The following is a 24445-nucleotide window of genomic DNA, read 5'->3' as shown; positions in this document are numbered from 1 at the left end:
GTTCGAACGGCATGTTTTTTCTTGAATTTTTTTTTTTAAATTTGGTGGCTACATTGCCGACAGTAAAGCGGCGAATATATTTGGTTGGATGTTTCATATTAAAAATTTCATCAATCTCCCGATGTGTCAGCTTAACCATCAGTATTAATGTTTAAAGTAACTAAGGAACCGAAAAACTTTTTTTTTTTTCACAGAAAGTTCATGTTTACAAACATAAATTATAATTTCCAAACTGTTGCTGCTACTGTCAAAACATCTATTCTATTATCAACAGCAAAATATTGTTTCACAGCTTCCAGAAATACCTATTTTCAAAAAACTCGAAAAGAAACAAATTAAGTAATGGAAACGCGGTTTTAGCTCATCGGTAGCCGATTTGCCTACTGCTACCTAAAAGATAAGAAATGGTATTCACTACGTAATTATCTTATTACGAAGCTAGAAATCCTCTTTTAAATGGACCCAGGCTCATGTGTGTTCAATGAATATAAATTACTATTGCGATTTTGATTTCATCCGCCATATTGTTTCATAGCTGTAAACAATTTTAATAATTTTCATTTTTCTAAAATAAAGACAATTAGAATTTAGTAATGACGGGCATACGGAAAATATCTGTTTTTATGGTTCTGGTGAGGAAAGAGATATCGCGATACGATTTTCACTGACGTATTAGGCAGTGTTGCATATTTTTTTTAGAATTATGTCATTATGTAGAAAAACGTAGTAGTAAGGTTTTCAGAAACACGCTATAAAATATATTGACATGTTCGCGGGCTGATCATACTTTTTCTTAAGGAATTATACTTAAATTTTTTATTATTGCACGTGTCGATGCGAATGAAAAATAATTGTTCTCAGCAAGTGACCTTGATTCGATACGAGCGCTTTTCAATGAAAAGGAAAAGGAGTTATCGTTGGCGGTGGCCAAAGTTGAGGAGTTGACGAGGCAACTCGAGGAACTTAGGCGAGGCAGGACGACAAGAGACGCACCTCCGGCATCCGCTTTGGAACTGGATAAGCTTCGCAGAGAACTAATGGTACGTCTGTTAACAATTTCTATCGACGTAGTAATTTAACACCACCGCGTCTCAGAATGAACACTATGCAGATGGAATCTAAACTTCCGAATGCATATTTTACAGAAAGAGAACCTTAGCAGACTAGCAGTTTACGCGGGATAGAGTTTGAACTATTATTTTAGAATAATTAATAACTTACTAAAAATAAATTATTAAGTCACTTTCTCCATTTACTATGGCATCATAACTGCCAGTTTTATCGACAAATGATGATTCGAGAATATAAAATCAGTTTTACATGGGGTAATCTGTCGAGGATGGACTGTTTTTTCCTTTGCTCGTAATTAAGCGAGGACACAAAACAGCGTGTATGTCCATCACTGTCATTTCGTGTTGTCAAACTCAAGACTGAAAAAGTTTGAGAAGTTAATGTGGTATTTATTCCGGACCTGTGGAAGCTGCAAAAAGTGTGTGGATTTTATTCCACGTATTGGAAATCTTCAACGAATGAATGAAGCGTTACATCTGTTGCAGTGCGAGTTATAAGATTTTCAGCGTATTAGTTACGAGAACTAGGCCTTTCGATTCGCTTCCGATATTGGATTTGGTCCAGAGTTACTACCGGAGTATTTAATTTATTGCGACAAGCGGATAGTCCTCTTCTCGATAAAATGACCATTCGCAAACCCGCTATGTTTTTTTTTTACTGCGGTCTTTTGCTCGCTTTATTAAAACGTATGACCAAACGAGGGCGTTGGACCCATTTTAAATGCAATAGTAATAAAAAGGACTGTTCCAACATGTGTTGTTAATTTTTTAGTATCATTTATTAGCTCAATTCAAAACTGTTCTTTTGAAAAACCGAGAGTCTGATTTACCGATTAATCAGATTAAACGAATGGAAAAATACACGACCGTCAGAGTTTATAAATTAAATTTTGAATTGAACAGACGACAAATAAATTATGTTGAAAGCTATAGCAAAAGACACCCTAAAAGAAAATATTGTTAGCACTGTTTTTTCTTTGGTGGAAATTCCTATATTGTAGTTATTTCAGAACATATCACCTCTCATTCAAATTGATGTTAAGAAGATTACAGAGACAATGAGAGATTTATTTGCTTATAAAAAAGGGAGGTCTTATATCTTTGTCACCTTGTTTTTGTTCGATTTATACTAAAAAAAATACTGCCTATCATTTACCAATTATTATGAGATGATAAACTTTTACAACTTCCAGCCGTGCTTTCAAAATCGAAATACGTAAGCAAAGAAAACTCTTATAAAAACCGTGTGCAATGTGACAAATAATAATAAAGAACGGTTTTATGGAAAAGTTACACTTAACTATCAAAAGTCGTATTTTCGGAGATATAAAATTGTTTTTTCTATTTAGACTTTCAGAACAAACGCCTTTCCTCGCGAATCACCCGCATAATATGTTGGCAGGTGCGCAAAATAAATTAAACATGGTTTTTCAGTTCTCTGAAATGCCATATTCAATTTTGCATATTAATTATTGAACAATAAGCAACAAATTTCCAGTCGATTGACGATATTGTTATCATGAACGAATACACAATTTATTCGAATTAATAATGTTTTCATTTGAATTTCTACTAATTGGTTTACAAGCGTCATATTGAAAAATCATTCTTGTTTTCAAATTACAAAATCTATCATTATTTGTAGAAATAAAAACAATGCAAAAATAAAATCGCACCATACTAAATAGCCTACAGTCTATCCAATAGTTTTAGTTTTCCTTTTGTTTATTCCATTCAATTTGAGGGAAATTTTGTATGGTTAGTTCTTATAATATATAATTTTCAATTAGAGAAAACTTCGGGAGTATTTGGAGTTTTACAGTCGGCAGGAAAATTTTAGCTATCCCGCAGAAACGTTTAGAGCCACTTGACGGACTTTTGAAGCAATATAACTTAAAGTCGGGAATCGTGCACAAAAGTCAGGAACCAATGCTGTTCTGTTTCAATTTCCTTTCGCGAGTGGATCGATTTAAACGGCGATAAAACCCCGTGAAACTTTAAAGTGCCAATATTTAAATTCGAACGTATCTACAAGAAGTGAAAAGAAAATATTCACTTAATATTCTCACCACTTTAGTTAACTCAATATTTATGTACCAATATTTGTCTACTAGTTTCAAAAGATATAAATCTCGGTTAAAAGTTTTCTGCTGTTCGGAGAAATCAGGATCCAGTCCTTACCATAATAGGGATCTTTTGAAAAGATTACAAAACAATCTGACAGAGCCATGTTAAAAATTTTATTTATATAAAAAAAACTGAATTAATACCATTCTCGCGTTATTTACGTTTGTTAATTGTGATGTGATTTTGAGAGCTTAATTTTTGCACATATTTGACGTAAACATTTTTTCTGCTACCGTTTGTAAAATACCTAATTACACACCAATCTAGCATGCGGGAAGCGTCACTTTGCCACGTCAGTTTCGTTTCGCACGGATCCGTGCCACTTCGGAGGTTCGGGTTCGGGAACAATCGGATGTTTTCGGAGATATTTCCTAGGCCTTGAATTTTGATGTTTCTCAATTCTGAAGGCCATGTCTAACTAACTAACGGTCGTAGAAAAAATGTAGTATGCAACGCGTTCGGTAAACTTTTTAAATCAATCGTTTATTAAACACTCGCTCGCTTACCGCACTTTTTCCATAATACACTATTATGAATTGTTGTTAAACATTGTTAGCTTGCGTTTTAAGTTACAGGACTTCTTTCTACATATAACCTAAAATCTTACATTGACTATCTTTTCTTTTGCAATATTTTTTCAAAGTATGGACGGTAGGCATTCGATTTGCGGACTATATTTAGCCATTAGAGTGGAGATTTTTTCACGTTAGATTAGCCAAATGTCTGTAATTATTTTTAACTGAAGGATGGCGCTTTGCCTTCCATGGATTAAGTTAAATGAACGTGTTACGTTTGCAGTGCTCTAATCACGTGTTTTAACTGCGCTTTGAACGAACGAACATAAATACCTGTTCAAACGGACATTTGCGATAATCCTGTTTGAGCTCAAATCTAATTAGAGGCAGTATAATTGTAGCGAGTGAAGTCAAGTGATTTAGGGTTATTGTGCCAGAACTATCGATGTTTTTTTTTTGCTTAATTGACATTTTAAGTGGATGTTAACAATTTCTGCTCGTTCATATTTTTTATAAAGTTGTGCGCATTAGTATAAATTCAAAGGAATATTTTTAACGTTATAACATTTTGCCCTGTAAAAAGCTGATATTTCGTGATTTGTTTGCTTTTAGAGAATTGAAAGCTAATTTTCTTATTGTCTTAAATTGTTTATCGTTACAAACTACAATGTCAAAAAATTACAGGAACCGCTTTTTCATGCAGAAAAGATTTGATAGGGTGTGACAAGAAAAAGAAATTTTTACCTTTAATGGTCATTATTTGATCCGTAGATATCCAGTATGTCACATTGTCACCCTCTATTGTGGAAAGATCGTTACCTAGCCAGAAACTGTTAGTTTAAGAACTGCAGAAATTTAAACAAGGTGATTTTTAGAATCGCGTTTTTATCGCCATCACTTTTTGCTGTGTTTTAGCAAAAAAAAAAATCCTAGAAGAAGTCTAATTAGCGAAACAAATAAGAGCAAATTTCCCCGTTTCCGGTGACGGAGATCGTTATTCTCGAAGGATACTTAAAAATTATCTCCGTAATAAAAGTGTCATCGTCAGAAAATGAACGTCTCAAGATGAATAATGAATCTTTAATGTCGATTAGCCCAATTAAGTGCGGCATATAATCGTTCTCAATTACATACCGACGAAAATCAGATTCCCCAAAAATATTTTGTAGCTTTACACCCTTTTTACCTTGTTTAAGGTTTGTTTAAAAATTCGTTGAGCGGCGAAGTACAGGCTGTCATTTAATAGGCGTCCAATATTTCACAGGGTTAGTTCTTATGTATTTTTAAGGTAAAAGGACATTACAAAAAAAAATAATTCGTCTTTTATATACAGGGTGTCAAAGTTTCCTTTTAATTTTGTTTTTATTTTTGTGTACAATTTTTCGAAAGATTTGGTTTGAACGATGTACGTATTAAATAACATTGTGGACTTACTGTGGTAAAAATTGATGCGCCGCAGGCGTAGAGGAGGCGTGTATTCATATTTCACTCACTAACGTGCACTTTGCACCATTTTTCTCCAAGCATTTGACCAGATGTAGGCATGTTTTGAGAAAATACTGCCGAAAAAATGCCGCATACAAAGTTATTGACGATCTGTCAGCGGTTATGTTGGTTGTTGAACGCCGTATTGGGTAAAAACGACATTTTAAAATCTGACGCATACTTGTGTTGAATGTCAAAAATTTGTTCATAGTTGCTTCATAAATTCCTGTCTTATCGGCATAGGCAGGGCCTCTATATCTCTAGCTATATTCTAATAACGCAAAAAGATCAAGCGGGCTACTAAGTTCTATAATGCATTTTGTTGGTTAGTTTAGTCGCAGGTAATTAATATTAGTGACACCCATATAGCTATAACATAATATAGGGCCCCTGCTAGTGAAAAAATTGATGCGCCGCATATGCAAATTGCTATGATATTTTCGTAGAGAAGGTATGGATTTTTTGCGCATGCGTCACCCCCAACTGACTGCTATATTGACATAATTTTTCTGGAAAATTGTTGGTATCAATATCTTCGTGCGGTACTGACAAACTTGTATAATTTATGCTTTCAATGGTTTGTTCTTTTACGATATTACATCAAATATGAGGACCTAATGGGATCTTAAAGAAACAGTGATGTCTATATATTTTCATTTAACAAACTGGAAAATAGACTTACACAAACATTTACATGTGAATTTACATTTTTAAATACCTACGAAGGAAGTTTGGATAATTTGTTTTAGTGTACAAGAATTACAGGAAATATAAGAAAGTAATTTAGCTACAAGTTAAATTTTTACTAGAACAATGTCTTACTTACTTACTAGAACTTGTCAATTACTGTCTATAGGAGGTGCTTCTTGAACATTTTTTCACTTAGATGTTTCACGTGCGATATCTAGCATCTCAAAGTTATTTCAATGGAGGTTAAATCTATGAGTTTATGACAAGTAATGCTTTTCGCCGATTTACAAAAAAAAAGCTTACATAAAAAATACATGTTGAAATTGCATCCTATCTACAGGCCTTGAAGAACAAAAACGCCAAATTAGTTACAGAATTATGGTGACACCGACATGGGTGTTGCAATTCTGCACTGCTTTTCTAGACCTTTTCTAGACATATTTTGCCTCAAGGTCTTATGGGTCCTACGTCAGAATTTATCATTAGAGCTGCCATCGGTTAAAAACGAAATTTTAAATCTCGCAGATGCGCACGTTGAATGGACTTTCTCAAAAAAAAATTGCATAGTTGTTTCATGAGTTTCTGTACTGTCAGCATAGGCAGGGCCTCTATAGGTCTAGTGGCTATATGGTGACACCATCTACCGTTTTACCTTAGAAATCCTTGTGAAATACCGCAACTTTTTAAGTAACACCCTATCCATCGGCAGCTACATCATTTTGCCGCTTAAAACGAACACTTCGCCGGGGTGTCTTTAATTAATAGCGTGGCCACCATTTTCACGCTATTCGAGATACCTCGAGCAATTTTAGCGACGGCAAAACGCGCGGCAATAGCATTTCATCTATATAATTTTTAGAGCTCTTATACTCGCTTTGAAAGCCCTTTTGCATGTTTAATGAGCGCCATCCAGTGACAGTAATTTACAATGAGCCCGTTTTAATTTTTTAATTAAGCGTTGTCGCACGTCTCGTTAGTCGCAAAACCATATACCTGGCTGCAAGGCTGCCGCTTTATAAGTATGCGATCGTTCCCAGCTGCAAGACACGTTTTAATTGAAACAAACGTCCGCCGCGCTGGTCCAATTTTCAATGTTGTGGATGTGTAAAATTTATCCCACTTTGATTCTGTTATCTTTGTTCTGATTTTTTTTTTATCTTTTACAATTTTGACAGCCGTTGTGGTATTCCTTAACTATCGCTGTCACGGAGTTTCCCATAGCTTTTGGCTATGTTGCAAACTGATCCTATTTTATCATTTTTAATACATTCCAATTATTAAAACTCAGTCAATAAAAAATTGCGATTGGATGGAAGCAAAATAAGTTCTACATTGTGCAATACAGTACCACTTTCCTATTATCTCTCTTCATGTTAGAATCAAACTCGTGCCGAAACCCCATCATCCACTTATCATTTTTCACATCGTATGTCTTTGTTGTTAAAGTAGAGCCCAGCCTCATGTTTAAAATTGTTTTCAACTTTTTTTTTACCTCTGCACAGGTTAAATGGATGTATTTTCTAGTTTTTTAAGTTTTGGAATGAAAAAACGGTCGTTATATACGAGTGGTCCTTTTAGGATAGTGGTCTCGGCTTTACTGTAATTCTCGCGGTGACAAGGTGCATTTAGATTATTTACATTGCACATAGTTGCTGTAATGTATATATTACGGGCAAAAGAAAATTATTCTTTTGGGTAAGTAAAGCATTTTATTGCCATACATGTGCTTTTGTTTTTATAAATAAATATTAAATCGTCTAGCTATTGTTAATTTGATTTATTCCTGATATTGGTGCGTATAAGTCAAAAATAAATGAATACGTATTTGATTTATTCTATTGAAATAGTTCCCACAAAAATTTTCTGCAAGGAAAAAAATATTGGTTAAATGTGCATGTTTATGTATTTTAAGTATTTTTTTTACTGCAGTCTGTAAAATACCTAATTACACACCGATCTAGCGTGCGGGAAGCGTCGCTTTACCACGTCAGTTTCGTTTGCCATGGATCCGAGCCACTTCGAACATTTCCGGGATTTTACCGCACGAGTTTAGCAGCAATCGGAATTTTTCGGAGATATTTCCCGGGCCTTGAATTTTGACGTGTGTCAATTCTGACGGTCATGTCAGTGAATGTATTCGTATTGTTTTGCGAAAATGTATCCAAAAACTAACGGTCGTAGAAAAAGTATAGTATGCAACACGTTCGGTAACCTTTTTTAAGTCACTCGTTTATTAAACACTCGCCCCGCTCGTGTCAAATAAACTCGCGAGTCAAATGCCGTTTACCGCACTTGTTGAATAATATACTATATTGAATCACTGAATTCATGCACACTGCTATCTTAAAACGTTAGCATATCAATTTGTATGCGCTCTTTTTGGAGGTTTTTGAGATGAAAAAAAATATTATTTGATCATCAGATTAAAAAGAATATATACTCGGAAATTGAAGACATCAAACACCACCATTTCTATAAATGAGCAATCCCCATTACTAGCCATCCTTTTTTATTATAAAATTAGCTTCACTTCTATCGTGGCTTTGTCATCTTAGTGATCTATACTCCACTTTACTGATTACTACTACGGAATGACAACCAAGTGTCAAGTAAGCGTGTGATTGGATCTGGAACAATGCCGCAATAGTATATTATAGAATAAGTGTGGTAAACGCTAAGTTTATCAAACGTGTTGCATAATATACTACGACTATTAGTTTTTGACTACAATTTTGCCAAACAAGACGGATATATTCACTGACATGACCGTCAGAATTGACAAATGTCAAAATTTAAGCCGTGCGGTAATTTCTCCGAAAACATCCGATTGCTCCCAAATCCGTGCAGTAAAATTCCGGAAGTGTCCGAATTGACTCCGATCCATGGGAAACGAAACGGTTTTCATAAAATGACACTTTCCGCAGGCGAGATCGGTGTATCATTGAATATTTTATAGAAGGGAAGAGAAAAACAATATTTTGATAGCTCTTTTGGTTTTAGTTAGGCTATACATTGCGATATTGAAAATGTTGCCCGTTACCTCTAAATGCCTGTATGCGAGGTGATGGTAATTTTTCAAAAAGCTAAACATGCCTTGTCAAAAAACAAAACGAATCCTATTAGAACGCGCGAACATGCGTGTAATGCGAAGTATTAAATTATGCCTATCAAACATCCCGTAACGCTTCCGCCATTTTTGATATCCTCACCCCGTCTTTCTTTTACACAAGAAATGAAAAATAAAAATATTTGTCTGCTTCCTTTTGTACGACGGTTTAGTGCTCTGGTTGGTCCGTTTTTGTAACGAAACAAAGGTTTTCTGCTTGTATGCACACGCGGGCATCGTTAAAAGACGCACACCGCCAGATCGACGAACAAAGTTCAAGAAAGTATTGATTTCGACATGAATCATTGTCTATTACTTTGTAGCTAACTCACTTACCTCTAATAGATTCCCAACGCCGATAACGCGTTTATTTTTAAAGCCGTACTAGAATAGCGCAGGTTACCGTGGAAACGTTGACGTCACAATAACTTACCCATGGACGTCGTGGATGTGAATGGTACAAGGAAATGTGTCTATAATATGGAATTTGTGACAATTATTTTCCAAAACGCTTAAGAGTAACTCTCGTTATAATCGGAATACAGGGTAGGTCATAAGATATAAAAATTGCACAAGAGTAAATTAGCCTTATTTAAACAAATTCAGTAAAATGCTATTAGGAAAAGTGGTTTAGAATTAAAATTTATTGCCAAATATCAAAGCATGGCCTCTTAAACATTTTTTTTTAATTAAACTTTGAAATTCGTATTTAATATTAACATGTTTATAAATTAATTAAGATCATATTAATCTGGTACAGTTTTGTTCACATTCAAGCATATTTTAAAAATTAATTTAGTTTTTTTTAATATTGTAGACAAACAAACAAACAAATTTAGGAATATGCGCGATAGATCATTTCCTGATAATTGGCATGACTTTTTACTCGACTAGTATCTATACCTAAGTAGCATTTTTCTGAATTACCTATCCATACGGTTGCATTTGGATATCATTTGGGTTTCTTTTATGTAAGTTAAGTGTTAACGTCAATGGTAGGCGTGCTTCACGAATACGTTAGACAAACGTCATAGTCTTAGGCCGACCAATTTTTAACTGCAAATAAATTATCGTGTCCCAGACGTTCGGTTGGTGACTAATTATTTTGTAGTTTGAATAAAAATATTTGTACCTGTCTTTTCCGTCGGCCATGGTAGGTATATCTAATAATGGAACCAACCTTACTTGTGCCTGGTATTTTATTTCATGAGATTGGATAAACAAATTAGTTAGTTTCATTCACAATTCAGCTCCGTGGCAAGTCTTGAACATTGAAGGAAAAGTGCGAAATACAAATACGCACAACACGAATTTTATGGATATAACCATATAGCTATCAGATAATATAGTAGTCTGACTACGGTAAAAATTGATGCGCCGCATTCGGCATTGCCATTTTTGTAGAGAAGGTAATAATTTTCCGGGCATACCTGTACATTTCACCCGCTAATCTGCACTTTGCGCCACTTTCTTTCCGAACAGCGTTTTCCACACATTTAACTAGTTTTCGTTGAAGATTTAACGAGATCTAGGCACATTTTGAGAAAATACTGCCGGAAAAATGTCGCATCAATACTTATTGACGATCTGTCAGCGGCCATGTTGGTTGTTAAATACCGCAAGGTCATTGGTTAAAAACAAGAGTTTAAATCTCGCGCATGCGTATTATTGGCAAAGGCCTATATCTCTACTAGCTCTAACTCATGTGCTTCCAAATACAGTCAGTGCAATTTAAGCTTTGGGTTCAGAAGAAAACGAAAGAGTGTTACTTGCACTTGTTTTGAAATCATAATGCAAAGATGTCCTTTTCATTATCGATTTCTGTAGTAGATCCAATTAAAATTACATGCAATAGAATCTCGCCTTCAACAAAATATTTCCACATCATAATCTAAATAAAATAATATAGATTTAAACGTCAGATATTGTGCAATTTGCCATAAACAACTAACACTGGTGTAGGTAAAATACAAAACTTTTTGTATTTATGGAATTTTTTAGATAGTTCACTTTTGCTTTATACAGGTTGCCCCAATTCTTTGGTTTCAGAAATATTTAAAGTTGTCCGATTTGTTACTGAAGAGATTAACGAGTAATATCTGCAAAAGGAATATTATATACACACAAGACTTAAGTTTAATGAATTTTCGTGATTTTCGAGACCACAATTATACCAGATGTCTTTTCTTACTGTGTGAGTTTTGAAATTTGTAAATGCACTTTATGTGAGGTACCGTGTAGTTGTAGTAACTCGTCATTTGGATTTATTTTGCAAAATATTTTGTAAATTGTTTTGGATGCCTATGAATTTTTTGATTATGTTTGATTATGATATGTTTATCAGTAAAATTTCTGTCTTATAAACATTAATAAGAAATGATAGTAAGTTAATTTGCTGTTATCATTTGGTGTGTCAAGATATTGAAAGAAATAAACCAAAGTCACGAGCCACTTCGGACATTTCCGGTATTTTAGTCACGGGTCGAGGACCGATCGCATCGAATTGTATTTTGACGTTTGTCATTTGTGATGGTAGCATCGCATGTCACTCCTGTGTACCCACAAACCAATGGTCGTGGTGAAAGTATAGCGTTACCAACACGTTATAAAACTCTACAGTCACTCATGCGCTCGTGACTAAAATGGCGTTAATTAAACTCGTTGCATAATATATATTCACACCCACATGGTTAAGATTTAATTTAACACAGAACGTGAACACGCAAAGTAATGATTTATCTGTAGGAAAAAATCCCCCTTCGAATAAGTTTTTTCATGTTTTGGATGCGGGAGAAAAAAAACTAACGATTACGGTCCATTTTTAAATACGTAACGTATAAAGCGCCGACTGTTAAATGGAAATAGGCAGCGATGTCAACTCTCTCTCTAAAAAAAAAACAAATCGTCCTTTTATGGTTTTTTTTATCTGGGTGGCTGTGGCGCATTTCGTGCTTGCTTGCTCGCGTATCTGTTTCCGGAACGTGGAAACGTTCGTTCAACGCAAAAATGGGTATTTCATGACGTGTTTCAGATCCCCGCAATTCCAAGCACATATCGCATGCCTTATGGAATTTCCATTAACATAAAAAACGAAACTGTTTTGCCATACCTCGCTCGCATACTGCGTTAAAATGCTTTTCCTAGGGCATTTTTTGTTTGGGGCATTTTACTGTAAATATAGTTTAAATGTACAATTACACCATAACTGATACACCGCTATGGACTAGATGTTGCTAGCACTCCGAGACACGTTGTATTGAAAGGTTCAAAGAACAAAAATCAATTTGCAGGCTTTATAATACCAAAACTGAGTCTTAATACAGTAAGACGGGACACACCAATCTGATGATCTTTAAGCTATAGGCTATTTCAGAAGAGTGTGGAGTAATAAAATTGAAAATCACGTCCAGTTCCGCTCAATTTCGGTGTTGGCCATAGGCGTAGGTAAATTTTGTCTAGTAAAGTTATTTTTCTACTCCCGCCTGCAAAATACCTAATTACACAGGGATCTACCGTGCTGGAAGCGTCACTTTACCACGTCAGTTTCGTTTCCCACTGATCCGAGTCACTTTGGACATTTCCGCTATTTTACCGCACGGGTTTGGGAGCAAAATTTTACCGCGCGGCTTGAATTTTGACGTTTTGTTTTGCGCAAATGTTCCCAAAAACTAACGGTCGTAGAAAAAGTATAGTATGCAACACGGGCGGTAAACTTTTTAACTCACTCGTTTATTGAACAGTCGCTGCGCTCGTGTCAAACTCGCGAGTCAAATGCAGTTTACCGCACTTGTTGCAAAATATGCTATTTTGATTGCCATCCGATCTACTAATAAATAGGCTTTATAGTTATTTTTGATCACTTATCTGATATATTGTCCCTTTTTATTCCTTTATGACTAGGTGAATAATTAATAATTATAACATACTTAAAAGGTTATTTTAAAATGCGATTACGAATACGATTACCTGAAGTTTACTGTATATGAAACTGTTGACCGATGTGCCCCAAGGGCTGAAGTTGGAAAGTCAATCAATTTTGCAGCAGAAAAAAGGCAGGTCAAGTGAAATCCACCAACAAGAGTCCATAGAAGCCAGACCAAAACTTCTTGATGAAGATACCAAAGAAAATTCACTTTATTTTAATAGAGAAATACCCACTTCAGATGAGATTTCAATGGAGTTTGACCCGGATGACAGTCTTCCGTTGATAATTAGAAAACTTTTATGGATAGCTTTAAAAAATATGGTTTAGGGATTTCTAAAACAAGGTCTTCTAACATTTTAGTCGTGCCATACATTTTTGAAAACTCTTTTGGTGAAATGATAGCATAACTTCCGAGTAATTTAGCAGTAGTAATGGCGGTTAACATTCACGAGGCATACAGAAGACTCCGACTTCATCTTGGGGGAAACAAACAATTATTTAACCACCGAAAATATTGAATTTGAAGATAGAGTTTCCCGAACGATATACAGTTTTGTACGACATAATTCGGTATTTAACTTTGGTTAGTTTTTATTTTTATGAAGATCTAACCGTAGGCCTACCTCGCTCGGGTTTATCTTTGTAAACCTCAATAAATAGGTCCGCAATTCCACAATGACGTTCCAGAACTGTACAAATGCTGAAAGCTTACGCTCCATGGCCAACTTGTCCGCATTATACTTCTTATCAAACGTTCCTGTCATAAGAACAAATCAAAACAATATTCATCTGATACGCATCATATATCAACCGTCTCGCTATTCCGGGGTCAAGTAAACTTTTTCGGACACCATTAACAACTATGTCACATACTGTGGTATACGGTGTTTTAGTAATCTCGAACGTTAATTTTCACGATTGCACCAACTCCCACAAATCAACCAATAGCAAACTGGGAAAATATCCATTATAAATCAATTTTCTACATAAGATTTTGTGTTGCTTTCCTAGGACCATATTTTAGAGTTGTTATGTTAAATCCTTAAATTGGAAATCTTTCTAATGTGTTTTTAATATAGGAGGTCAACCTATCTTATGGGCAAATTCAACTTGAAATCGAACTACCTAAAATAAGGACTGTTTTAGGAAGATTTTTAAAAAGCACACTAGTATGAATTAATATGACAGTTTAATCAAAGAAAATTTCCCTACTCTTAAAATGTAATTAATGGTCCCTTCCGCTTTACAAGAGGCGGGTCTTAAACTCATTCCGAAGTCAAAATAATAAAAGAAAGGTTGTAAAGAAAGTATATCGTTTGATGAACTTTAATTTGATAAAGAAATAACTATTCTTCTTCTTATTGTGCCTTACCCAAATATCGGGGCGACCTCTCGCATTTATCTGTATTGTGCGCGTTGCAAGTGGATGCACAGATAGAAGGGACCAACGGTTTAACGCCAGTTCCGAACGGCAAAGGTGAGATGCTTTACTGGGCAAAATACTCTCTATGATTTGCTCATTGCCGGCCGAAAGGTGATCGGTGCATTTTTTCGTGTAACGCACTAGCTACTACACTCCGGCGACCACAAAGAATTATTAGACATAGCAAATTTAGGCAAAAAAATATGGTGCAAAATATATCCGAAAATCGTAGTGCCACTGGACTGCGTACAGCGCTAAATAATATTGAACACAGATAAATGGATTTGCAGCAAGGCGCCACACGGCATTCAAAATTCATGGTGTTAATGGATGGATAAAAGTAGGCAATACCCATAAATGGACCCAAACCCGAATGGTACTACCTACACTCGTTGAAAACTTTTGCAATTTTCTTATAAAATGAATGCCAAACAATGGGTGAAAAATGCTTCAGAAATGCCTGTTTTATTAGTATAGGCTAGAGGGATCGAGTCTTATTGCCTTTACTTTGGCGTTTGCATTTTTCAAATCGGCCGATTCATTTTCCAGAGGTCGGAAATAATGTGTTGCCCTAATTTTGCGGACGACTCTGCCATAATCTACAGAGATAAATCCTGGCAAGCACTTAAAAACAAAGCCGAACATGACCTACACCATATATTTAAATGGTTGAGTAACCATCTCTTCAATTACGAAAAGACTAATTTTATGCCTTTTGGATGTTATTCTGACTCTCTCCCAGACTTCCAAAAACTGAGTAGGTATCCATAAAATATAAAACCACAATCAAATATTTACTTGATCCGCATTTAAAGTGGGGTGAACACGTAAAATATACAAGTAACCACTTAAGATCTTTAATCAGAAAATTTAAAGAATTGAAAACATATTTTGAAATGTCGTACTTGAGAACCTTATATTTTGCACTTGTTCAAACACATTTAACTTATGGAATAATAGTTTGGGGGGAGTGTTGGATGCATCTTAGAACGCTAGAAATCACTTAAAAGTGGATATTAAAAATAATTTATGGCAAGAATAAACTATATCCAAGTAATTTCGAGAGAGTCAAATTTTAGATATTCGTCAACTTTTCGTGCAGAAATATAAGAAAAAAGACGCGTTACAAACCATAAAGCATAATGCTTTTTACAAAACTTCTGAATTCCTCCTGCGTCGGTTTTTGCTTAGTCGAAGTTGCTGACGTTTCGCCAGTCATCCTGTTGGCTTCTTCAGAGCTTGACTGAAACTGAACTGAAGAAGCCAACAGGATGATTGGCGAAACGTCAGCAATTTCGACTAAGCAAAAACCGACGCAGGAGGAATCCAGAAGTTTTGTAAAAAGCATTACAGTAGCCTGGGGAAGTTTCTTTGAAAAATTTATAAAACATAATCATAACACCAGGTCCAAAGTAGTAACAAGTTACCTTCCTCAAACCAACACCTCACTAGGACAAAGATTCTTTTTGTACTTAAGCCCAAATATCCACAGTGAGCTACCGATTGAAATCAAAAATATAAATTCTTTAACTTTGACTAAACTAACGACTAAACAAATGGCTACTAAGTCAAGAGAGATCGAGAATTCATTCACTGCTAATGAAAAGATATGGCTAGCTTAAAAAGTACGACAAAAAAAATAAATTCTCGAATGTATCAAACTATCCCCAACAATGATAAAAACACTTACCCAAGAAAACGGATCCAGAACTAGACTAAGCTGGAATACGTAATATTACATTCCATTACATTCCAAAACAAACTTGTTGTTACAACATAATTTTATCACTCCTTTGCTAGCTTATTAAACAACATCTTCTGTTTCATTTTCATTTTAGTTTTCATTCATTTTGTTACCGTTCGATTTTTCATTACCCTTTTGACTTTTCCAATTTGTATTGATTTTTCCATATTTAATTACATGTATAATTTAGGTGGGTATTCGTTATCTTTCATTAACACTTGTTGCTTTCCATAATTCTGCAAGACCTATAAGTTTAATTCTCACCGATAAGAAGTAATTGTTTGGTGTTGTTTTAGTCTATTTATCAAATAATCGTAATTATTTTACTCCCACTTCTACTAAATATTCTTTTGTTTTATTTTTTTATCGTTTATTTTTTTGGTTATGCATTTACGGGAATTAGCATGAATAGCGTTATATTGTAGTCGTGATATTGTGGCTGATATTGATTGATGATGATTGATTGATAAATAAAATTATTATTATTATTATTATTATTATTATTTTTTAACAATAGGTTCCATAATATGTCCTTGGCGAATCTATTGGGCTTTTAGGTCTATGAGACCAATGGGATCAAAATTTTCTTCTTTAGAATGACTTTAGTATGATAAGCGTTCCTATTCGTCACCAGTCGAATCAGGTTTCAGCTCGACCGTTAGTTGATTTTAATACTTAAAACTGGTAATACTTTTTTTCGTCATGAAAATGTAGCAGCACATTAAGAATTTGGGATTTAGGAGATGGCTTTCATAAAACAAAAAATAAAAATATATCAAAAATCTATATTTTTTTCCGTTTAATATAATATATATCAAATAGCCTCCTCCCTGGCGATAGACAAGGAGGTGAATCCATATTTGCCCGCATAAGTTGACGGTTAGACAAAGAGAACATATTTTCTTTATATAAACTGTTAGGTTTACGGTTTCTATAATTACTATTTTACTAATTACTATATTAATTAAATATATTTTTTTTCCTGAAAATTGTATTTTGCTATGCACCGATCAAGTGTGTGCAAAGTTGGCTTGGAAAAAGTGTAGTATGCAATACGTTGATAAATTTCTTCAGACATTCGTTCATAAAATAATCGGTCCACTGGTGCTAAAAGGAACTTGTGACTAAGATGGCGTTTATCAAAATTATAGCTTCGCAACAAACATTTGAATTTTGCGATAAGAATATTGTATATATAGTATTTATTTAACTTACTTTTCCACCTGGAGCATTTTTTATTCTGCAATTCCGTTTAGGGACGCCAGACAGTGACAAACCGGTTTAAGCGCGGAGTGATTTATTATAGTCCAACCCAGAAAGCAATAATTTCAAACACACTCCGCTATATCGACGTTATTAATGTTTGATTTGGGCAAATCGATCAGACCCAGCGCGCTTGGTAAATAACAAAAATTTTCCTCCCTCTTTTAATGAAATCATTCGTTTTCATCAGTGTTTTACCATTTTAAAAATTCGTCGGCGCGTGGATATTTTTACCGTCGAATCTTGGACATCGCTGGGGCTCATTTAAAATAGATATCGCCGCTCTAGCAGAAAAAAAAAACATCGCTGTTTTAATCTCGATTCCCCAGTTCTACTAAATTAAAATAAAATGTTTTTTACTCGTTTTATTTCCGTTATGTAGAAAGGATTTTTTTTAGTTTTTTCCTTTTTGTGCATACATTAAGTTTTGGTGGAGTTTTTCTGCAAGACTAACCCTTTTAGTTCGAAATACGGCCAGAGAGTTGGTAGATTTCGTAGTACTCTCGTGAACTACAGTACTACGCTCTGTTCCTAATGCGAGAGCGTTATTCAACTGTAAAACTTAATTATCTTATCCGTATTTCATTTATTATTTTAATAAACTCTGATCCCTCTGATAACTTTTAAGTTGTCCACCCTGTATAATGATCCCTGGCTTTGCTCGGCCGCATTAAGAAACTTGGTATAAGTAATTTTTTAATTTGAATGAGGACGGTTAGAGAAAAGTAATAGAACTGCAATGCTTTTTAGTCAATATGGCTTTGACACAAAAATAAAAAAATATGTAAAAGACAACAAAGAACAAAATGAAAAAAAAAATCACCAAATTGTCCCAAATAGCACAAGGACACCCGTAAAACGTCCTCGGGATCCTAGGGATATACTTTTTCAGTTAAGGGACATCCTTAAGATGTCTCAAGGATATGCGATGTTACTAATTGGAACGTCCACAGTATATCAGATACATATATCCGCAGGATGTTTATTAGGCGATGCTAAGGATTAACCTATTGGGTATGGTTTGCGAAGTCATCACTGGAATAGCAGGCAATATTTCAAATGCACAAGTTTCTTTCCAAATAATATTTAATCTTTAATTTTGCTTTGGATCTGATTTTTTTCTAATTCTAAAATATAGAACAAAATAACTTAAAGTATCTTAAATATAGATTAAGGTACTATATCTTGAACTAAACTCTACAAGAATAGCAAATATTTGACAGGTTTTCTGTCATTCTTTGGTGAAAGCAGAAAATTTAAGACATTTTTCGGATTCGTTGCTCAAGTTCTTTGGTTCTTTTCAGCCAAGTAGCTATTGAATTATGGCATTCTTTTGATACTTTTTACGAAACTTCTGGATTCCTCCTGCGTCGGTTTTTGCTGAGTCGAACTTGCTGACGTTTCGCCAATCATCCAAATCCAATCAGCAAAAACCGACGCAGGAGGAATCCAGAAGTTTTGTAAAGTATTTGTGATGTGTTTGCCTTCTTATCCGCGTCTGAAAATATTTTAGTTTTGAAAAAGACAGGTTTCATAAATCTGTACTTTATAAAAAAAATAAAAAGAAGAGTTATATGTTTAAAAAATAGATTTAAAAAATACCTACATCCGCCTTTTAAGTTGAGACTTGACTCTTAATGTGAAAATTTGATTCCTAAAATAAATACTTTTGTTGTATCCAATTTAAGAAAAAAATACTTCTCTGAAAATAAAATAATTTATATATATTTTTTTTAAATTATGCAAATATGTAGCTAAAAATATAATTTTGTTCTGGGGGATTTTCTCTAATATTACTTACTTAAATAAAAAATTAGTTTAGTTTTGTATTCCTAAATTTAACTGCTCAAAAAACATAAATAGAAAGTGGATTTTATTTTTGTTTTCAAAAACTAAACAATAAGATAAGAAAAGAAGTCCATAATCAAAGAAGATATGGTATGTCCTGAACAGTAAATTCGCCAGCTATCCATTCAGAGGATATCCCTGGGATATATTTTACAGTATTTCCTTAGTATATATACTAACTTATGTGCGACTTAAATGAGACATTGACCGGATACACTGGGTATAATGTGTACTATTTGGGGTTTACTAGTAGTCACACGACGGAGTTGTGCTATAACTGAAATGAAAAATGAATATGAATAATGAACACAGAAATTCTAATTATAGGAAACGAAATCTTAAAAGAATAAAAACCATTTTATTTAATCATAAAATAATCTTCTTACTTATGATTTCGAGTTTTGGTTCATTTTCCCGCAACACGACAGAAACACTTAAAAACACACAGTATAAAACAAACAAAAAATTAATATATTGGTATGTTGTTTTAGACTTGAGTAGCTTTCCGGTATTTAATCCGCCAATTTTTCTTTATTAGTTTTTCATTGGTGTTAGGTACAAGTACTTAGATCGGGTTCAATAAAACACAAAAGGTGATTTTACATTAAAAACAAGACATTAGTACGAATACTTGAAATTTCGTGTTTTTGTATGTTTAGCACGCTTGAGCAAGACAAGACATAATACTTTGCTCTTTCGTTGCGATAATCCTCGTATCGCATCGATTCAATTGCTATTGGCCCTGTTCGCAAATGCGTTAACCATTTTCCCTTTTTTGTCCCAAGTACCGAAACAAATTGAACGAGCAACAAAATCAAAGATTGAACCAACAACGCGAAGCGCTGACCGCCCGACAGGAGGAAATGAGCGCGATTGATAAGCGAATATCGGAACTGCAAGAGCGACTGCACCGAAAAAGATTGCTCAATCAGCAGCTGGCCAGTCAGATTAGTGCCGCTTCACACAAGGCCGCTTACCACCAATTAGTCAGGTACGTCGCACGCATTGCGCGCTGCTGGAAAGTCTCGTTTTTGATCCGTCATACGTCTAGTAAATCTGCGATTAAAAGGGTTTTTGTCGGCTGTGCTTCGTTTACTAGGTTTTCGTATCGTAGCTTTGTTGATTTTTCTGTTACGCTTTTTTCGCCTTTATTGATGTACTTCACAGTCATAGTGACGGTTGTTTCTAATGGGAAAAATAAGGAACTGACAAAACGGAAGCGTTTGCATATTGTTATATAGAAAGCGTTATTCAAATAAAATATAATTTAATGAGGCATTTTGGAACACAACCTTATACCATTCGGTCGAATTGTGATAAAAACGCATATTTTTGAACATTTCACTGTCTCACTGTGTTCATTCCATTTTATCTTGCTGCCCAATACCCAATCATTGATGTTATGTACCCCGCAAAACTCGCCCAATATCTTCACTTCTTTCTTTCTAATATTCTTTTTGTTTTCCAGGTCTCAGGATAATCGGCACGGATTTGTTTGGTTAGCTATATTTATTAGGTAGGACCTGAGACCCAATAAATATAACTAATACAAAAATTACCTAACCTGAATCTGTTCCTATTATCCGGGATTATCCCACCCGAGTAAAGCTCATAAAATGCGAAGAGACCAACTTTCTTTTACATAAATTCATAAAAAATAATTTTTCGAACCCCAAATTTTAAATTGCCCAAATGTTATCAACGAAAATTTGACAACAACTTCTCTCCTGACATTATAACTAGTTCTAATGTGATGAAACTGGGTTGCATACAATTAATTGATCCGTGACAACGACTCATTGTCATTGTCCTGAATTATAAGCTTTTTTAAAAGCCTAAGTTTTACACTCTCTAAGAGATTACATTTAAGATTAAATCGATGTTTGATATAAGGTTTTTTTTTCGTATTTCTTAGTCCTATGGAGTTTTGAAGGAAATATTCTTGTATACAGATTTTAAAACTTTGCTTTCCAGATTAACTGGAAACGCGGATCAAAACAATCCAACATTTGCAAGGAAACCGCAGAATGGAAATAATGCGCTGAGTGGATTGCTGCGTAGCAACATTGCTGCAGTTGAACCCTACAACCATGTTCCTTTACAATCAAATCAACAAATCAGAGGAGTAAACCAAAAAGATGAGGTATAGATAATTATTAAAACATTTTGACACTCTACAACATTTTTTACGACATGTCTTTGTAACTCAAATCACAAACAGAAATTATTGAGTTTAATTTGAAAATTTGTTTTAGAATTCCACATATCATTCGATATATCAACAAAACCAACATATCAAACAAGACTCCAATCAAAACGCCAACCTATTGGAACCTCAACTTTCTGGCAACGTGGCAAATTTCTACCCACGGACCGATGAGAGCGAAAACTTTAAAGAATTCGCGGTGTCCAAATCTGATCCTAAGTACCAGACGTTGCCGTATAATACGAAATTCACTGTTAATTTGGTTCCCAATATGCCTAAAATTAAAAATGACAACTTTGAACACAACGAACTTAAGGAAGGCGCGGCCTACGCTCAAAGTGTAATTAACAATAACACCAATATTCAATCAATGCACATGACAGTGCACAGTGCACCTTTGAACACCATTAATAAAAATATAGCGACTCCATTGAACCAGCATGATTTGTTAAGTAAGAAGAATAGCGATGCAAAAGATCAGAATATCGTAAATGATGAAGATTCGAACGAAGTGGAGGCGAAGTCACTAAACGATCCTTTAAATTTGAAAGCAGCTTATCAGGTAAGTGTCTAAAGTTTTTTAAAGAAACTTCCCGTAATACCGTTTACAAATCTTCTGAATTCCTCCTGCATCGGTTATTTAAAAATCGCCAATTGTTCTGTTGTCTTCTTCAGAGTTAAAGCTTGATTTATAAGGAAGGAGGAATCCAGAAGATTTGTAAATAGTAAGTATCTAGTGTTTTTATATTATCATTTACATATTGGCATTACACATACAATCGTTTTCTTCGTTAGAAACCCATTAGCAGTGTGGCCCCGACGTCCATTCACCACACAGGCATACCATCAACCGTCTATCAAACATCATCAATAAAAGTTCAGCCGGTAGAACCACAAACTATATCTGTATCCACCAAAATTGCGGCGCCCGTTTCCTACAGCAGTCCTATAAGTAACGTGCAATCACTTCAAAACTCCACTTTGTCCCCACCCCAATCTGCAAGTACTCCTTTAAGCAGTTCGGAAATTGATAAATCACCGAAACCGGCCTTGCCCCCAAAACCTGCCATAAAACCACCTCCTAGGCAGACCCAGTTAATCAATGAAGAGAGCTTAAAACCCCCGCCCCTTCCACTTTGTGATCCACCCGATGAAAACGTCGATGCTATAACCAAACCGCCGATGGTATCCAATCATAAAGCTCTGGGTGTCGACTCGTCTATAAACAAGCCTAATCTTATGGCTCAATCTGAAAAGATTATCAAGGCGAAGCCGCTTAACATTAAGAAACAGCCTCTGTTTGAACAGCCAAAATTAAGGAGCTATAATTCATATTCAAAGATGAATGGCATAGCTTTAAACTCGAGGAAGATGGAAATGCCGCCATATTTTCCATTTATCGAGAATCACACCGCCGAGAAACCAGACCCCTTAAGGCCGACTATCCAGGAGAAAGATGCTAGAGACGAGCCTGATAAACTATCTCCCTCGTCTGTAGAAGAGGTAGGGTTAACATTATTTTATTTTGCGAAGATGTAACGGAAAAGAAAACGTAATTATGAACACAAATCCTTCAATATTTTGTTGTTTAAAGCTTCAAATATCAATATTGCCACCTTTCACACTTCGCCTATTTTAACTCGAAGGCGCGGTGGGAAATATTTACATTAACTGTGTTTTTATTTTCTCAGCAGTGAGCTTAGCTTTCTCAGCTTAGATAAAAGTGGTACTTGTTTATATATTTTCTGAAATAAGACAAAGGAGATATGTAAACAATATTTGCTGATTTTTTTCTAAATCTGGTGAAAATTTAGACTTTAAGCCCCGATTATATTATAGGTGTCCGAGTGTAAAGACCCAAACAAAGACGACTGCGTTATCAGACGATGCAAAAAAGGCAATTTGAAACAAACGGGTAAAACGAACCTCTCCAGGCGGGTTAGTTTCGATCCATTGGCTCTACTGTTGGACGCCAGTTTGGAAGGGGAATTGGAATTGGTTAAAAAAACGGCCTCTCAAGTCACCAATCCAAGTGCGGCAAACGACGAAGGCATAACGGCGTTACACAACGCAATCTGCGCGGGGCACTTTGAAATCGTCAAATTTCTGGTAGAATTCGGATGTGACGTCAATGCGCAGGACAGTGACGGGTGGACGCCCTTGCATTGTGCGGCCAGTTGCAATAATTTGACGATGGTCAAATTCCTCGTCGAACACGGCGCCTGCATTTTTGCAACGACTTTAAGTGATCACGAAACTGCAGCTGAGAAGTGCGAGGAAGATGAGGAAGGCTTCGACGGTTGTTCGGAATATTTGTACAGTAAGTCGAAATGAACAAGTCACTTGGGTTATTGGAAACTGGAATTGTTTACAGGTGTACAAGAAAAGTTAGGTATTTTAAATGGCGGTACGGTGTATGCGGTATTTGACTATACTGCACAACAGCCAGATGAGATTAGTTTCACAGCCAGCCAGCAATTCACTGTTTTAAGAAAAGGCGATGAGAACGAACGTGAGTGGTGGTGGTCCAAGTTAGGAGACAAAGAAGGCTACATCCCAAGGAACTTACTTGGGGTGAGTGTTTTCTAACATAACGTATGTCTAAAGCCGTCCTACTAACAGGAGAAGATATAATTAGCAGTAGTAGTTTTATCAATTTTTTTACTCTAAGATTAAAAAAAAAATGCTTTCGTTTTTCAGCTATATCCGAGAGTGCAAAGAGATGAAGAGGTCACCCATTGAAGTGCAAGCAATTTATTAAAATGATCCTCGAAAGTCAGTGTACCTTGTATGATTTTTCTTAAAATTTTCAATTGTTTTATAACGTTCACCTTTGCTCATTATATAGTGTTATATTGTCCAGTTAAAGGTAGAACTTTATTGTTAATTTATAATCCGTTATCTGTTGTTATGCTTTAATGTAATAATAATCATTTTAATATATTTTTAAATATTGTATATACTATAAATATAAAATGAAAATTATTTACATTAAATAATATTGTCCATTAACAGAGGTCTAGTTATTCTTCTCCCAAGGAAG

At 35.0% G+C, this 24445-nt stretch overlaps 1 protein-coding gene across 3 annotated transcripts in view; it reads left to right on the top strand.

Moving 5' to 3' along the window:
* LOC132704656 (apoptosis-stimulating of p53 protein 2) overlaps nt 1–24415 on the top strand; it is a 120228-nt gene extending 95813 nt beyond the window's left edge. For all 3 annotated transcript variants that reach the window (XM_060674813.1, XM_060674812.1, XM_060674811.1), the window contains exons 4-11: nt 862–1040; nt 19982–20187; nt 21171–21339; nt 21452–21964; nt 22198–22905; nt 23242–23722; nt 23777–23976; nt 24103–24415. In XM_060674813.1, coding sequence (XP_060530796.1) covers nt 862–1040; nt 19982–20187; nt 21171–21339; nt 21452–21964; nt 22198–22905; nt 23242–23722; nt 23777–23976; nt 24103–24144 — 2498 coding nt within the window. In that variant the 3' untranslated portion in view covers nt 24145–24415. The remainder of the gene's footprint in view (nt 1–861; nt 1041–19981; nt 20188–21170; nt 21340–21451; nt 21965–22197; nt 22906–23241; nt 23723–23776; nt 23977–24102) is intronic.
* The last annotated feature ends 30 nt before the right edge of the window (nt 24416–24445 follow it).

Source organism: Cylas formicarius, unplaced genomic scaffold (genome assembly GCF_029955315.1).
Source record: "Cylas formicarius isolate icCylForm1 unplaced genomic scaffold, icCylForm1.1 PGA_scaffold_7__23_contigs__length_41026272, whole genome shotgun sequence".
Classification (NCBI taxonomy): Eukaryota; Metazoa; Arthropoda; class Insecta; order Coleoptera; family Brentidae; genus Cylas; species Cylas formicarius.
The sequence above is the reverse complement of the archived record's forward strand: the minus strand, read 5'-3'. Positions and strand labels throughout refer to the sequence as shown.